The 17,741-nt window shown below is 45.8% G+C and overlaps 1 protein-coding gene across 1 annotated transcript; it reads left to right on the forward strand.

The window, feature by feature from the left end:
• Nucleotides 1–7,417: 7,417 nt before the first annotated feature.
• Nucleotides 7,418–11,589, forward strand: SPATA31G1 (SPATA31 subfamily G member 1). The gene is made up of 4 exons (XM_024559986.3): nt 7,418–7,776; nt 8,161–8,849; nt 9,158–9,173; nt 9,280–11,589. Exons 1-4 carry the CDS (start codon nt 7,546–7,548, stop codon nt 11,587–11,589), a joined length of 3,246 nt encoding a protein of 1,081 aa, XP_024415754.2. The 5' UTR covers nt 7,418–7,545.
• Nucleotides 11,590–17,741: the final 6,152 nt, after the last annotated feature.

Raw genomic sequence — 17,741 nt, forward strand, 5'->3', positions numbered from 1 at the left:
AGCACGAGACACTTTTCACTTGGGGCAGGGAGGGGAACAGGGCCCTCAGCAGCCTCCCTGACAGCTCCCCTGCCCAGACCCCCTAGAGCTGGAAGTCCTCTCCTCCCTGTTGCTCTCAGGAGTATGTAAGGATGGAGGGAGGGGAAGGGGTCCTGCTGTATTAAAGCTAAAAGATGCGGGGCAGGCTTCATCTCCCAGTCCTCATCAGGAAGGGAAAGGGCTTTGGGGTCAGGTGGCAGCTATTCCCCAGCAAGAGATTCAGGGTCACAGGTTTCTCCCCACACCTCTGAACTCAGGGCCTAGCCACCCCCAAACTTCCAAGTCCCATTTTTGTGATATGTGAAGCTACTTATTTCTTACCCTTCATGGAGGCTGTGTGGGAAATTTCCAGCCCTTTGATGCCTGTGTGACTCCACCCCATTCCCAGAGTTGTAAAAAGAAATCCACTAGTGCAGGAGCTAGGGGAGGACTGCTTCAGCAAGGTCCTGGGGTGGGGTCTAGGTTTTCTCACTTTGACAAGCCCCTGAATGTTTTTATAGTAGTTTTTTTGTATTTTTTTGTAATGACAGTATTATGAAAAAATAAAATATTTTAAAAATATGGCATATGAGCAGGAGCAATGAAGCTGGGTTGGAGGTGGGTGTGCAGTGCCACAGTCAACCTTCCTCCAGGGCCCTGGTCACCTTTGAGAAGCTCGAGCAGGATCTCAATAGAAGGTGAAGCTTGATTCCTTCCTTCCTCTAAGTCCAGACTTCTGGGACTTCCAAAACATATACCCTAAAGAGCAAAGACAGAAGATATCACTAACCTATTAGAAGAAGCAAAGCTATTTGGAAAGAATAAACATCCTTGGTTATAAGAAACAAAGACTATCCTCTTTGAAGGATGTGCTATCATGAGAATGAATGGATTTTCTCTACATGGACTAGAATTTTCCTTTGAGAGAAATTTCCCTCCTAGGAGGGGTGGAGGAGGACTTCCTGGATAACTAGAAGAGATACAGCCCCAAAGACAGAGTCTGGGACAGTGAAGAGGAGAGCTGGAGGTACCTGGGATCTTTGGTCCGTACTGGTGGGGCCTGGCTGGGAACACAGGCTCCCTGGGAGGCATGAACAATTGTTGCTGATCCTTAAATGTCATTAATTTTCCAGGAATGTGTGTTCTGGTCTCTGAGCTGCCTGGCCTGCTGATCCAGCTCTGGTCCTTAGGGCCTGTGTGCTGTGCTGACCACATGATGCACTTGTCACTTTCCTTGGATCTTGGTAGGGAGGAGCCCTGTAGTCAAAAGGATGCCTATCTGTGGGCGCTGCCTGGGCCTAGACTTCCTGCTGGTGCTGATTCTCCTCTGTGCCTAAGCCCTGGTTCTTTTCTTCTTTTCTTTAAAAGATTTCATTTATTTTTAGGGAAGGGAAAGGAGGGAGAGAGGGAGAGAAACATTGATCAGGGGACCTGGCCCGCCACCCAGGTATGTGCCCACTGGGAATTGGTCTGCAGGGGTGACGCCCAACCCTCTGAGCTGCACCAGTCAGGGCATGAGCCCTGATTCTGCTCCAGGATCAGGCCCATGATGGCCATGCCCTCCTGAGCTTCTGTGTCCCCAGTGCCACGAAGACAGCTAGCTCTGCTTTCACCTGGTCCTGGGCTCCACCCAGAGACTGACACTGACTAGGCTTTTAACAAGAAACTTCCTGCTCTTGTCTTTTTTCCTGGGACAATGCCCTCAAAAAAAGCTCCTCACACTTTTACCCAAGGCACTTTTGGAAGATAAAGGGAAGAAAGAGGGGAGGGGCAGGGACTAGCAGATCGGGCGGCTTCTGGTGGACGCGGACCCCTGCAGGCTGTGCGGCTGGTCCCGAGCACCCGAGCACAGCCGCCCCACCCACAGGCCCCGCCAACCGAGGGTGGGGGGAGTCCCGCGGAGGGAAGGGCCCTGGGACGTCTGGAAAAGTCCCGCTTGAATCTCGGCTGAGTTTAACTGCCCACCTCTGCGCTCAAGGAAGCCAAGGAGGCTGACTTCTGCGTCCTGAGGTGAAACCTCCTGAGGTGGCCGCTAGGAAGCCGGAGGAGAATCCTGAGGCTCCGCCCCACCACAGGCCCCGCCCCACAATAGAAGCCCGTCCACTTCTCATTGCTTCACCCAAAAGTTACTGAGCCTCTGACCAGATACTAAGCCACAGATGCTGGAGAATAAACTGGGTAGACAAGCCCTCAGATAATTAAGATACAGATCAATCTAGTGTGGAAAGTGCTGGTTGGGGAGAGGAGGATAAGGGCACCCATCCTGGCTGGGGAAGGTCAAGGGAGGCCCCCTTGAGAGACACCTTTCACTGTGGCAGGAAGGAAGGAGATTGTATGCAATAGCTTTTGACGATGCAAAGTTCCCATCTGATGGCTTCTGATTCCTCTGAAAAGTAAAGGTCTGGCACATCGGCTAGAGGGCAGAGAAAAGAGAAGTTAAGGAAAGTGTAGAAGGTTTGACTTGACTTTTTAGTAGAAAGTCAGAGTTTTTAAGAAATGAAGTAAGCTTCAGAGGCAGGGAGCTTTGCCTGCTTTGATCACCAATGTATCTCAAGTATTTAGAACAACAGTACCTAGCACATAGCAGGCACTTAATAGAATTCACGAATAGATGCTTTTCAGGTGATGGGGGAGCTGACATTAGTTGTAGACCATGAGTTTATGGTGGCACCAGCTTACTCGTATGTGTGATTTTATCCAATAGGGCTGAGCCACTTCCTACAGGGCAGGTCTGGCAGAGGCAGAGAGTTGGGACTTTGCCAGGTAGAAATAATGAAAGGAGAACGAATTCAGAAGAATTTGGGATAGTGACCATAAAGTCTAACATGGAGAGGGAGGAAATGAAGACAAGAGGTTGTTCACCGACCGGGAAGAAGAGGAAGGACCAATGGAATGGATGTCCTGACAAGGCAGAAAAATCTTTAGGACAAACCTGAAGGTTGAGGTCAGAGGGTGGGATGTCAGACTGTGTTATTTCAGAAGGCAAAGCAGCTCCTGGTGATGAGACTTCAGATTTGACCATAGCTGGATTGGAGGACAGGGAAAGGACTCTGAGATGAAAAGATCTAGGAATTGAGAGCCTCGGTCATTGAATGGTCTATCCACACAGATTTCTGGGTCTCCCACGGATTCCCTCTTTTCAAGATTCCTGCCCTGGGCCCCATCCAGACTCTTCCCCAACCTTCAGAGGGACTGCATTCATACTTCAGGTGAAGCCTCAAATCATGAAAGAGCAGTGACACAGCTCTGGGTCAGAAGACAGAATGGGAAGTTAGAGAGGGCTGTAGTGAACATCATTCTGTTTTACTTTGCTTTGATACCAAAGTAAACAAGCGTACACCTTTTTAGAACCAGTATGTCTGTGTCCTCTGAAGGAACTACCACACTCCCACTTCTTCAGTCTCACTCCACGTGCAGGTGGAATGGTCTTCCCTCCACACTCTTATTCCAAGGGTGTGCGTGAGACTCCGACCTGTCAGAAGAAGCTGTCTATTCCCCTGTGAACAGTACACTGAGTACTTCAGGGATGGATACATGACCAATTGGAACCCATAAGTCACAATGTTGTTAGCATGACATCACATTTTTAGCATCACTTTTAGCTGCTACCACATAAAACCTGAGAAAAGTCACCACAGAAGAGAGAGGCCAAGTAGTGGAAACTGAACCTCGATGACATTGAATTGAGTCCCTGCATCAGTCCTACTTCCTGGAGCCAGCCTTAACCCTGGACTGTTCAGTTATCAGTCAATACTTCCCATTTTATATACACCTGTTGGATTTTATTTGCTGTCATTTATATCAAAATGATTCCTCACAGTACAAGGAGGGGTTCTCAATCCTTGGCTCTGCCTTTGGAAGGAATATATATTGTCTGAGCTCAGTTTCCCCTTATGTAAACAGGGATAACAACACCTATGCAAGGAGTTGTAAAGATTAAATGGAATAATAATTGTCAGAGTAAAAATTTGTTCCATAACACTGAGAAGCAAGAAACACCACATTACTTAATTTTTCTAAATTAAATTAAATCTAGTTCAAAAGTCCCATTTACTAGGGTTTGAAGACATCTAATATTAATCATGATTGGGTGGTCTTTTTCCCTTTTTAGTGTGGTATTCACTGACCAAAAACATAAAAAGAAGAGGAAAAGAAAACCACTTAGGAAAGAAGCTCAGAAACTATGAGTCTGTCATAGTTGCCCCAAGGATATGCATCATCTGAACCCATCCAGTCCATTCAAAGACAGGTGGCTGAACAACATCTCTGCCAAGTATGCACACCGGCATCTTTTGCTGCAGATCCCAAGACTATGTGCTAGACGGTTAGTGGCCTAACCATTAAATCAGCTCTCCCTGTCAGAAGTCCTGATGCCTCCTAGTGAACTTTTGTACAGCCTCTGTCACTCATGGGACCCGTTGCTACATCTTTTTTCCCAAGTCCCTGGACCCACTGCTATCTTTGGGCAACTCCTTTTCCCTCAACCCAGCACATCCTCCATTTTCTCCTTCTCAAGAATACCCAGCTAGATTAAGTTCCCCTCCCACACAAGAGCCGGGATAAGGTTGTACATCAGGTGTCTTGCAACTTTGGTTTGGGACTAGAAAATACAAAATCCATTAGTAATTCCATGAGACAAGAAACCTAGAATTCCTGGAAGAAAGGAGAATAAAGTTGCCTTTTTATCCCACTGGCAAGGAATAGGAGACAGCAGTTAATAACTTGGTAAATTATCCTGCCATAAGTATAAATTAACTAGTACAGAATAAGTATTCAGTATTGCCTTCTCTAAGGACTCAACTTATCTTCTTCATGCAGAGGCAGCAAACCCAAATACCAGTAATACAAATGAGTAAAACTGGACAAATATAAGACAACAAAATCAAAGACACAATGATAAACAGTAAGTAACCCTTAGCCTTGGCATTAACAATGAAAATATGGTAAGAACCACGGTGAATTGGAGAGCACATGTCCACTTCAAAGGAAGCAACTGCTACTTAACTCTATGTGAGGGGTGCCCAACCCACTGCCCACAGGCCGCATGTGGCCCAGGACGGCTGTGAATGCAGCCCAACACAAAATCATAAATTTACTCAAAACATTACGAGATTTTTTGTGTGTGTGTGATTACGTGTCACAATGTATTTAATGTGGGGCCCAAGACAACTCTTCTTCCTCCAGTGTGGCACAGAGATGCCAAAAGGTTGGAATGGTCTTTACTTGGTAGGAATGAGAATTCAATGTTGCCAGATTTTAAGCTTGAAATGTTGATTATTATGTACAACCTATTAAGTTTACAGTGTTGGCCACTAATTAAAGCTTTTAATTAAAAAAAAACAACCACTGGACACATTGTCTGGGCTACATTTTACATATCAGTTGGTCATCTTAAGCCTTTTTATGGTCTCAGCTGCTACATATATGCTGCTAGCTGGCAAATTTACATCTTCCCCATAGACTGCTCTCCCAAGCTTCAAATCCATGTATCTAATTGCCTCCTGCCTAGCTTTTCCTTGTCAAAAGGACCTCAAATTCAAATTTCTAAAATGGAACCCATCAGCCCTGGCTAGTATGGCTCAGTGGATTGAGTGCCGACCTGTGAACCAAAGGGTCGATGGTTCAATTCTCAGTCAGGACACATGCCTGGGTTGCAGGCCAGGTCCCCAGTAGGGGGCGCATGAGAGGCAACCACACATTGATGTTTCTCTCCCTCTCTTTCTCCCTCCCTTCCCCTCTGTCTATAAATAAATAAAACCTAAAAAAATAAATAAAATAAAATAGAACCCATCAATTCGGCACACATCCTATAAAATAGTATCCAGGTCTGCGTTCCCTATCTCAGTAAAATGGCCCTAACATACACACACAGTTTCCTCCCAGAATCCCTGGAGTCATTCTCAACTCCCATTCTCTTCACCCCATCCCATTGGTTACAAAGTCTAAGCAATTTTATCTATGGAATTCTACTTGAACCCATTGTTCTCTATTCCCACCATCACTGCCTTGCTTCAGGCCTCATCTTTTATTTTGCCTAAATTAAAGCAAGAGCTCCCTAACTAATCTCTTGCCTTCAATCTCTAATCTCTTTACCCTCATTATAGCTAGAGTGTTCTTTACAAGACACAAACTTGATTTTGTCACTTTCCTGCTCAAAACTTTTCAGTGATTTCCCATTACCTTCAAAATAACTTTCAGCTTCTTAGACTGGTATTCAGGGCCCTTTGTGATCTTGTCTTTCCAGGTCTATCTCCTATTGCTTCCTCAATCCCCACCACATTGAAATACCTTCATTTTTCCTAATGGGGCATATGTTCTCTGCCCTAGCACCGTTATGCAGGCTATTCCTCCTGCCTGCACTGTCCTTCTCTCACTCCCTACACTCTCATTTTCTTGGTTCCACAAACTATTAATCTTCTCTGCTGAGACATAGCCCCTGACAAGCTATCCCCCTCTCCAGGCTGGTTAGGTGACCTTTTCTGCCTCCATTGTGCATATCTCTTTTTTATTGTCTATTACTTGACTGCTTTCCCCACTGAAATAGGACTTACATTAGAGTCTCTGTCTTACTTCTGTCTACTCAAGACTATCGTAATACCTGATCAATAAATATGTATTGAATGAATGAATGAATACAATTTAGGGTAGCAATGGAGAAACTTTTCTTGCTCAAGATCACATGGCCAATCAGTGATAGAATGAGAGAGAGAACCCAGGTCTCCTCAATCTTAGTTCAGTGCTCCTTCTACCGGACTAAGCTGGCCTATGAGAGGGGAGGGGTTAGAAGAGGGGCATTAACTTGTGCTGGGAAGGCAAAGATTGAAGGTTGGCCCTGAAAATAAGAGTTGACATGGAGTAAGTGGTGGTTTTAGGGGAAAGAAGGGCAAAGGAAGAAAAATGGTCAAGTACATTTGACTTATATGTCATCCTTAATACGAATGCTTGCCAAAAATATCTCAGGCAACCTAAAGTCAAATAAGACAGTTTGCAACTGATATGAGATTTAAAAAAAAAAAGGGAGAAGATTCTATCCATTAAAAATGGAATGAGGCTTGTAATCAGGAGCTTTAAAAGAAATAAAATTTTATGTAGTATGTATATAATATAGCATATATACTATATACAGTTCTAAGCATATAAATTTATTCATTTAATTCTCAAAAAAAACCCTATGTGGTAATAAATACTATTATTCTCACTTGTAGGTGAAAAAACTGAGGCACTGAAAGATTAAATTTGACTAAGATTTCACAGGCACGAAGTGGCAGAGCTAGTGTTCAAATGAGGCAGTTTTGATGCTGGAATCCATGTCCTTATCCACAATGCCTGAAGCATAATTCCAACCTTGGCAATCAAGACAAAAGGGGATCACCCCCATTTCACTGAATGAAGTATGAACTGTCGCGTGGTGGCAATTTTTTTTACCCTAAATTCAGGGAGAAGGCTGTTAGGCATGTGAGGCATGGGAGTTCTTTGTTCTGTGATGCAGTGATGACATCAGGATAAACTGCCACTAGGTGGAGGAAAATGGACTGGCTGCTAGAGGGCATACCTAGGGCTGAGGGGGTCAAGGGGCTTCTCTGGAGCCAGCTGACCCACGCCCTGGCCTGCAGACACTGTGGCAGCAGCTGCCTCCAGAGTACAGGAAATATAGTGACACTGTTCCTGTTCATAGTTTGGCAGATCCGGAGGTGGTGGCAGCTTGGGAGCTGGCGACATCTTTGGCCCTGGTACTCTGGGGACATGAAGCAAGGCAAGGTGGGTGACATAGATGTGCAGAGGGCTAAATGACTATTGACATCCCATGTGAATTTTGGTGAGGAATCATTGAAATGGATGTGAGCCCAAGTGAGTGACTATAAGCCTTAAATGTGAGGCTGGGTGACTGACCACTGTCACTAGATTTGAAGGCAGGTGAGTGATCACTTACCATAGATGTAGGAGTATGTAAGGAATGCCAATTTCCACATGCAGGCCGGGTAGTGGCCATTAACATTGGATGGGTAAGTGACTGCTGACCACAGATGTGGGGACAGCTAAGTAACTGTTCACTCTGGATGTGGAACAGAGACTGAGCTTCATGACACACTTGGTGTGTCTGAAAAGGCTCCATGCCTGATTGCGTCTTCCTCCATCTCCCAGGGCCTACTACTTCTGTACCGTGTGGCTTTCCTTCGTCATCTGTGGAGGCAGAAGTCAGAGGAAGAGGAAGAAGAAGAGGGAGAAGAGGAGAAAGAAGAAGTGATATTCTTGGATCCATTGAAGCCATGTTCTCTTCCCAAAGAAGCGCCTATTGAAGAGCAAGCCACCACAGCCCCATCCCAACCATCCCATGATTCCGAGAGCCAACACAAGATCATAGGGACACCAGAGCTAGTACTCACGCAGACCCCAAGCCCTTCCAGATCATTCCCCACCTTTCAGATCCTGACCAACTTGCCTGTGAGGCGTAAGACAGCATCAGGGAGTCGTCTACAGCAGAGAAAAAGCCAGCTCTTCTGGGGACTCCCTTCTCTGCACAGTGAGTCCTTAGAGGCCATCATCCTGAGTTCAGATGGCTCCTTTCCCCTGAAGTTACCTGTTGGTCCTTCTGTCTGCTTCAACAAGCTTTCCTTCCTGCATAGGTCCAACCTGCTGTCTCCCCAATATTGCTCTCCAACCCCACTTCCTATCCATAATGTGCACACTATGAAAGATCTGGAAGAGATGGCCCGCGATCCTCAGCACCTTCCCCCTCCATCTTCCCCTTCTGTTCCATCACTACCCCTCCGTCTTAAGTCCTTTCCCATAGACCACACAGGAGTCCATTCTGGTGCTCAGGTACCTACACAGTGGCTTATGTGGCAGAGAGCGGTCCCTTGGATCTCTGAGGATCAAGCCCTGTATCCACAGCCTGAACTCCAAAGAACAAAACCCTCCAACTTTTTCCCCTCATCTGAGGTGTGGTGGGGGATGCCATGGGATCCTGGCCTCCCACAACTCATTCCAGATTCACTCTCTACCTCTCTGCTGTATCCCTCGAACCTGGGAGTCCTGACTAGGTTTGAGGCCCTGCGGAGAACCATGGTGCAAAATAAGGACTCCAAAGCCTCTGAGCCAGCAACGCCAGTTCCCAGCCCAACCCCAGCCTCTCTGCCAGAACTCCAGGGAGGCCTGTATGGATCTGATGACCTCCAGGAAACCACAAGGCAAAGAGAGAATCCTCAGATCTCTGAGCCTCCAGTCCTGGTCCCTTACCAATCTGCAGCTCCTATAACAGAGCCTCAAGAAACTAGACCCCTGGGAGTTCCACCTGGATGTGAGACTCAGTGGAGAACCACAGGACACAGAAAGAGTCTGAAAGCCTCTGAGTCCCCAATGCCAGCCCCTTACCAAGCACCAGATTCTCTGTCAAAATCCCAGAAAGTCAGCTCTGAAGGAGGACCTTCTATACCTAAGGACTTCTTGGGGACCATGGGACACAAACAGAAGCCTCAGGGCCCTGGGTCTCCAATGCCAGTCCCCTGTCCTCCCCCAGACCCACTGTCAGAACTCCAGAGAGGCGGTCCCCTGGGAGATCAGTCTGGATATGGGTCCCACTGGGAATGCAGAGCAAATTCAGACATCCCACAGGCCTTTAAGCCCCCAGCCTTGGACCTCAATCCAGGGTTCTATGGAATCAGCCCTACATGTGTCCCATCAGGATCTGAGACTCTATGGAAAGGCATGCAAAATAGAGAAAATCTTTGGGTCTCTGCAGACTCAGTTTTACCTGCCAATCTTCCCCCAGCCTGTCCGATAGAGTCTCTAGGAATGGGCCCCCAGGGAGTCCTGTCTAAGTCCAAGGCTTTGTGGGAGACCACAGGGCAAATAGAGAACCTCTGGACCTCTGAGTCTACAGTCCCTGACTACGGTCAGTCGCTAGCTCCCATTCCTGAACCTCACAGAATCAGTTCTACGGGAGGCCCCACTAGATCAGAAACTGCATGGAAGGCCATTGAACATTCCAGGAATTCCTGGGCTTCTGAGCCCCCATCTCTGGCCCTCAGGCCATATCCAGGTCTCACACTAGAACCCCTCAGAGTTAGCCCCATGGGGGTCCTATCTGATTCTGAGACTAGCTATGGGGAATCACAAAGGAGAAAGAACTCCTGGTCCTCTGAGCTCCCAGTTCCCAGCTTACCCCAACACCCAAATGGAGCTAGATCCTTGGGAGTTTTTCCTGACTCTGAACCTGTTGGGGGGTGCGTGAAGCAGAAAAAAATCTGTTGTGCTCCTGTGTCTCCATTCTGGGACCCCAGCCCACCTCCAAATTCTATGTCAAAGTCTCACTCGAGTGAGCCTATTGGAGACCAAGGCAACTGTGAGGAGGAGGCAGTGGAGCAGAGAGAGAACAGCTGGGCCACTGAGCTCCCAGCCCCAACTGCTAACACACTCTCTGATCATGTACCAGATCCACGCATGGCCCTTAAGTTTGTGAGGAGGAATGTGCGACAAAGAGAGATCCCCCAGGGTCCCAGCCCTCTAGCAGCAGGTCCCCTGCAGCCAATACTCTGGTCTCCCACCCTAGCTGAAGCTCTGAAGACTGAGCCCAACCAGCCTGGCCTACCCAAAGAAGAGCTGTTCCCAGGAGTTAAGGCAGAGACCCCACCCTCCCAGAGAGAGGCTGTCCCAGAGGCGTCCACCCACTCTGGGATCCAGGCCTGGCACTGGAGTAGAGAATTAGAACTCGGGCTGAAGAAACTGCAGCTGAGCACTGCTTCCAGATCCCCTGGCCCAAGTCAATCATTTGGCATTTCCCCTGCCCTGAGCTCCACAACTCCAGGCACTTGGAGACTCTCTTCCTACCCCTCACAACAGACTCATCACCCCAATCTGTGTCCCCACTCTTCAAGCTGTCATCCCCCAAAAGCAGAGAACACAGTAACTCAGCCTGTCCACTGTTATCACTCCCACTCCTCTTCCCATCCTCAGCCACATGAGTCTGGTAAGGCAAAACAAAGGTCTCAGAGAAAGGAAAGAGTGATGGCAAAGATGGTGGCCCAGGTCTCACCTCAGGAACCACGTGTTCACATGGAGGCCAATGAAAACTGCCCAGGCTTTAGACAGGCCTCATACCCTGAGGTTCCAGTCTCAGGTAACAGGCAAGACAAAGCTTCAGCACAATCTTTAGCCAGAGAGGGAGACAGCCCCAGGAAATCCAAAGCAGGAGACCACAGAGGAGGGTACGCAAGATTGGGGTCATCCACAGTTACAGGGAAGAGCCACCCAGCCCAGGCTGGAAGACTAGTGGAGGCCCCTGTAAACCGACTTTTCCAAAGGAACCAGAGCTCTCTACACACTGCTTTCCCCCAGCAGCTTTACTCCATGGCTACAGGTCCCCAAGATAAGCAAGAAGCAGGGCTGAGAGCTGGTTATATCCTGATCCCTCAGCACTGTACGCACTGCCCCTGGGCCCACATGGAGAAGCACTTCTCTTCCCCTACACCACAGGCTCCCCTTACCAGGGGTCTTCGAAAGATGCTAGCCAAGTGTCTAAGTAGCTGTGGGCAGGGCCCACCAAATCCAGTCAGCATGAGGAACTGCTGGTAGTACTGGCACCCGAGGGCTGGGGAAGCAACCAGAGGAAACCCTAATAAACTAGCTGAACTAGATAAATTCCACTCATGTCTTCTTTGGAGTCTGGGATACTGGGAATGTCAGTTCCCTAACTTCTGCAGCAGCCTTATTCCCTCAGAATTGGGCAGGTCCCTAAAGAACTCAGGATTCTGTAGGCTTGAATTTCTTTTCAAGCCCTTCACAGATGATCAATCTTGGGTCCACACATTCCTTTCTACAGGGTGAGGATGAAAGGCCAGGGGGGCACAGTCCAGTGCTGCCCTTGAGAAAAACTTCACAGCAAGTGAACAGAAGAAAAATACATCTATTCACATGAGCACAATCGGTCTGGGTCTAGGCAGACCCAGCGCATGCCTGGGTATGGTCCTCTTCTTCACCCACTTGACCCACATGTTCTCCACGTATCTTTCCAACCGTTTCTTCTCAGCCCTCTTTTCTCTCCCTCGGTCAGCTCAACAACCATTTATTCCCAAGTCTACAGAAACAAGTGCCTTTCCATGTTTAGTGGCCATCTGGAGTTCTTCTAGATTTGCCTGTTCATATCCTTTACCCCCTTACTTGTTGGACATTGCATTATTTTCTACTGTTGCCATAACAAATTACCACAAAACAATACAAATTCACTATGTCAGAAAAATAAAATCAAGAGGTTGACAGGGATGCATTCTTTTCTGCAGGCACAGGGTAGGGATCATTCTTTGTCTTTCCTGGCTTCTAGAGGCTGCCCACACTCCCTGGCTACTGGCCCTCTTACTCCACCTTCCACGTTAGCAATGTCTTCCCTCTTCCACTTTTAAAAACACTTGTAGCCCTAGCTGGTGTGGCTCAGTGGATTGAGTGATGGTCTCTGAACCAAATCACAGGTTCAAATTCCAGTCAGGGCACATGCCTGGGTTACAGGCCAAGTTCCCCAGTGAGGGGCGTGAGAGAGGCAACCAATTGATGTAAGCTCTTGCACAATGATGCTTCTCTTTCTCCCTCCTTTCCCCTCTCTCTAAAAAGTAAATAAAATATTAAAAAAAATAAAAAAAAGAACACTTGTAAATACATTGGGCCCACCTAGATAATCCAAAATACTATTCCTATCTTAAAGTCAGTTGGTTAGCAACCTTATTTCCATTTAAAGCCTTAATTCCCTTTTCCATGTAAAATAACATATTCACAAGTTCCAGGGATTAGAACGTAAACATCCTGGGGGAGCCATTATCTTGCATACCACAAATATTAACTCAACCTATTATGTATTTCACAGATATTTTCTCCCAATCTGTGGCTTATTTTCTAATTTTAAGGTGATTTTTATTGTACCAAAGTTTAACATTTTTATGTAATGAAATCTTCCAACACTTTTCTTTATAGCTTCTAAAGTATTTTCTTCTGGTACTTTTATAATTTCATATATTAATGTTTAGACTGTTAAGCTAGTTTCTGAGTATGGTAGGTGAAAATCTAACTCCTCCCCAAAAATAGATGTCCAATTTTACCAGTACCATTAAAAAAAATTAAAAAATGTCTTAAATCCATTCCATTAAGTGCCATATTTCAAAACATAGATAAAAACTTGTTTTAAAGATTTTATTTTGAGAGAGAGGGGAAGAAACACTAATGTGTGGTTGCCTCTCACACGCCCCCCAACTGGGGACCTGGCCCGCAACCGAGGCAATGTGCCCTCATGGGGAATCGAGCTGGCAACCCTTTGGTTCACAGGCTGGTGCTCAATCCACTGAGCCGCACCAGCCAGGGCAAAACATGGGTAAAATTTTAAGCATCCCTAGGTTTCAGATCCACATATCCAACCGCCTACTAGACATCATCTCATATGCAACTTGTCCAAAACTTACTCCTTTTCCCTGTAACCTTTTTCCTCCAATTTGGCCATTCCTATTGAAGGGTACCACATCCACCCCAAGGGTAGTCAAAAGCCTGTCATCGTTGACTCCTCCCTTCCTCTCACTCCCCAATCTAATCTACTGTTACTTAAAGCTATAATGTGTATTTCAAATCCATTTTCATCTCTCCATCTTCATCATCACTGTCAGTTCAGTAATCATTTCTCAACAAATTAGTAGCCCATTCCTTCTAATCCATCCCTTTACATGGCTACAAATCTCTGGAGGTCAACTGACCCAAACTCTTCACAAGTGCCCTGAGTACTAAAATTAAAAACCAATTTTAGCCCTGGTTGGTGTGACTCAGTGGATTGAGCGGCCACCTGCAAACCTAAAGATTGCTGGTTCAGTTCCCAGTGAGGGCATATGCCCGGGTTGCAGGTCAATGTTTCCCTACTTCTCTTTCTCTCTCCCTTCCCCTCTCTCTAAAATCAAGTAAATGAAATCTTTAAGAAAATGGTTGTGAATGACATATCTGGGTCACTTGGAAAACTGTGAATATGGTTTGAGAATTAAACTGAAAATTTCTAAAAGGAAGAGATTAGCATTTAATTAAGTTACAGAGAATGACCTCATTTTGATTAAAAAACACCACAGACATAGACACACATGCACAGAAAGACTCAAAGATATGAACTAAAGATGGTGATCTTGTACTGGGAATATCAACTTTTTAAATTTTGCTTATATTTTTCTAAATTTTTACAATGCATATTACTGCTTCTATAAAATATGTTGTTGTTGTTTTTTAAATCATCATCTGAGGACATTTTGCATTGCTTTGAGAGAAAAGGGAAGGGAGAGAGGGTTTGGAGAGGGGGGAGGGGAAAAGGGAGGAGAGAAACATCAATTGGTTGCCTCTTAAATGCCCTGACTGGGGACCAAATCCACAACCTAGGCATGTGCCCTGACCAGGAAATGAATCCACAACCTTCCAGTTTGCAGGACAATGCCCAACTGAGCCACACAGGCCAGGGAAAAATAAAGGTTATTTTTAAAGTGAATTGTCTATGATGTACACTTGGTAATTGTTAGGTAAATTTTGTTTTATTGCCACAATTAAAAGAAAAAGTGGCCCTGGCCAGGTAGCTTAGTTGGTTAAGAGCATTGTCCACATACACCAAGGTTGCGGGTTCAATCACTGGTCAGGGCACATAAAAGAACCAACCAATGAATGCATAAATTAGTGAAACAACAAATCAATGTTTCCCTTTCTCTCTCTAGAAAAATCAATTTAAAAAACTTTAAAATCAATAAAAACTTATTTCCAAAAATGAATCCTCTGCACTGAAATCTGACTCACTTCCCTGTCCAAACTGTCCCCTTCCTCAAGGACCCGTATCATCTTCAGGATAAAGTTCACTCCTGGCATATGAATTTCTTCACAATGTGGTTTCTGACCTCTTCGAATTCAATCCAGGACTCCCTTGCTAGCCAACCTGATGCTTCTTAGGCATTCTCTTTATTTTTTGACGTGTGCCTTTTGCTAATTGTTCTCAACATTTCCATGTCAATTCCCCCACCTTCCTTTATTGCCCAGCTCAGACTACCTCAGAGCCTTCTCTGATTCTGTTTGCCCCTTCTTGCAGCCCCATAACAATTTGTGCCTTAAACTATGACCAGTTGGTTAGGGCATCGTCCTGATAAACCAAGGTTGCGAGTTTAATCTCTGGTCAGGGCATACAAGAAACAACCAATGAATGCATAAATAAGTGCAACAAACTGAGGTTTTCCTCTCCCTCTCTCTAAAAAACAAACACACAAAACCAAAAAACAATTTGTGCCTTGTTGATAGCACACATTTCCTGATAGTATGGCAATTCAAGTCCTTCAGAGAGAGTGAGATTCTGCCCTGACTGGTGTGGCTCAGTGGATTGAATGCTGGTCTGCAAATCAAAGGGTGGCTGGTTTGATTCCCAGTCAGCACACATGCCTGGGTTGTAGGCCACGTCCCCAGTAGGGGGGCATGCTAGAGTCAACCACACATTGATGTTTCCCTCCCTTCCCCTCTCTAAAAATAAAATCTTTAAAAAAAGAAAAAAGGGAGATTCTGTGAGGTCGAGCCCACATTCCCAATCCAGTGCTCTTCCCATCCTACAACATTCCCTCTGTGTTTGGTTGAGGAAAAACAGAAGGTACATGTTCCTCTGCCTCCTCTCACTAATCTCACTATTCTATTCCAAAGCCTTATTTATAGCCCAAACCTGAGGGCTGGAGTTCAGAACTCACCACCTGCTGGCTAAGGGTGGAACTGAAGGTACTTTCTTTTCCCCACTTCCCCCACCACCCCGTCTCAAAGACATTGCAATTCTGAATTTCTATTTGACACAGGGACATTTAATGAGTCTATGCATCTCTGGGTAGCTTTATGAAAAATCCAAGTCCTATATTCTTTTTAAGGATTCAATAGATTGTGGGACTGGGTAAGAGTAACAAACCATTTAATGTTTGCATAGTTCACTCAAATTAATGATCAGCAGAGCAAATTAATGACTGACAGACCAGTGTTCCTCATGGGCATTGTATGAATATCAGATTCTCCGGGCAACCTGTAGGATCGATTTCTTGGATCCAATTATATTTTTAAGATGTCAGACTTCTTCCATCTGCGGCATACTGTTGGTCCTCTGTAATTGATGCCATATTCTTAGTTAAAAACCCATCTTTTAATCATAGCACTTAACCTATGGGAAGTGAACAACTACAGTTAAGACCACATTCCAATTTCTTTCTGGGAATGCCATTCGGGAAGAGACTGTTGATACAACTTGCCTCTTGGTTTAAGTATGCAGGCTTCTGCAGATGAAAGGTGACAACCAGTCCCTCACTGCTTCCTACAGTTTACAAATGACTGTCAATCACTTTATCAGATTAAGAATCTTGAGGCCACAAAAGAGGTAAGTAAGCTTGTTCAAAGCTACACTGCTTTAGGACTTCCAGCCAAGATGAAGGCGTAGGTAGACACACTGTGCCTCCTTGCACAACCAAAAGAAGGACAATAATTTAAAAAATAAAAACAACTAGAACTGACAGAAAATCAAACTGTATGAAAGTCCGACAACCAAGGAGTTAAAAAAGACACATTCATCCAGAATGGTAGGAGGGGTGGAGATGGGCAGTGGGGATGAGAGGACTCTCAGCAAGGCGGTGGCTGGCGGACCCTGCTGGAGCGGTAAGTCTCACGTTCGAGTGCAGATAAACCGGTAACAACTAGGGAGTGAAACAGACCGAGCAACTCAGGGCTCCAGCACAGGGAAATAAAGCCTCAAACCACTGATTGAAAACACCTGTGGGGATTGAGGCGGCAGTGGGAGAAACTCCCAGCCTCACAGGAGAGTTCCTTGGAGAGACCCACAGGGTCCTAGAATGTACACAAACCCACCTACCCAGGAATCAGCACCAGAAGGGCCCACTTTACTTGTGGGTAGTGGAGGGAGATGACTGTAATCTGGCAGAGAGCAGAGCAAGCGCCATTGTTCCCTCTCAGACCCCTTCCCCACATACAGCGTCACAACCCAGCGACGTGGGTTGCCCTGCCCTGGTGAATACCTAAGGCTCCACCCCTTACTATGTAACAGGAGTGTGGAGACAAAAAAAAATGGCCCAAATGAAAGAACAGATCAAAGCTCCAGAAAAAATACAACTAAGCAACAAAGAGATAGCCAACCTATCAGATACATAGTTCAAAACACTGGTAATTAGGATGCTCACAGAGATGGTTGAATTTGGTCGCAAATTAGATGAAAAAATGAAGGCTATGCTAAGTGAAATAAAGGAAAATGTACAGGGAACCAATAGTAATGGGAAGGAAACCGGGACTCAAATCAATGGTGTGGACCAGAAGAATGAAAGAAACATTCAGCCAGAAAAGAATGAAGAAACAAGAATTCAAAAAAATGAGGAGAGGCTTAGGAACCTCCAGGACATCTTGAAACGTTCCAACATCCGAATCATAGGGCTGCCAGAAGAGGAGGAAGAGCAACAAATTGAAAACTTATTTGAACAAATAATGAAGGAGAACTTCCCGATCTGGCAAAGGAATAGACTTCTAGAAAGTCCAGGAGGCTCAGAGAGTCCCAAAGAAGTTGGTCCCAAGGAGGAACACACCAAGGCACATCATAATTACCCAAGATTAAAGAGGAGAGAATCTTAGAAGCATTAAGAGAAAAGGACACAGTTATCTACAAAGGAGTTCCCATAAGACTGTCAGCTGATTTCTCAAGAGACCTTACAGGC

The sequence above is a fragment of the Desmodus rotundus genome, unplaced genomic scaffold (genome assembly GCF_022682495.2).
Source record: "Desmodus rotundus isolate HL8 unplaced genomic scaffold, HLdesRot8A.1 manual_scaffold_354, whole genome shotgun sequence".
In the NCBI taxonomy this organism is placed as follows: Eukaryota; Metazoa; Chordata; class Mammalia; order Chiroptera; family Phyllostomidae; genus Desmodus; species Desmodus rotundus.

Bases quoted from the DNA above. Each gene is read 5' to 3' on its own strand.
- SPATA31G1 (XM_024559986.3), top strand. From the start codon at position 7,546: ATGGACTGGCTGCTAGAGGGCATACCTAGGGCTGAGGGGGTCAAGGGG. The intron at 7,777-8,160 runs GTGGGTGACATA...TCCATCTCCCAG, and splicing joins GGGACATGAAGCAAGGCAAG to GGCCTACTACTTCTGTACCG.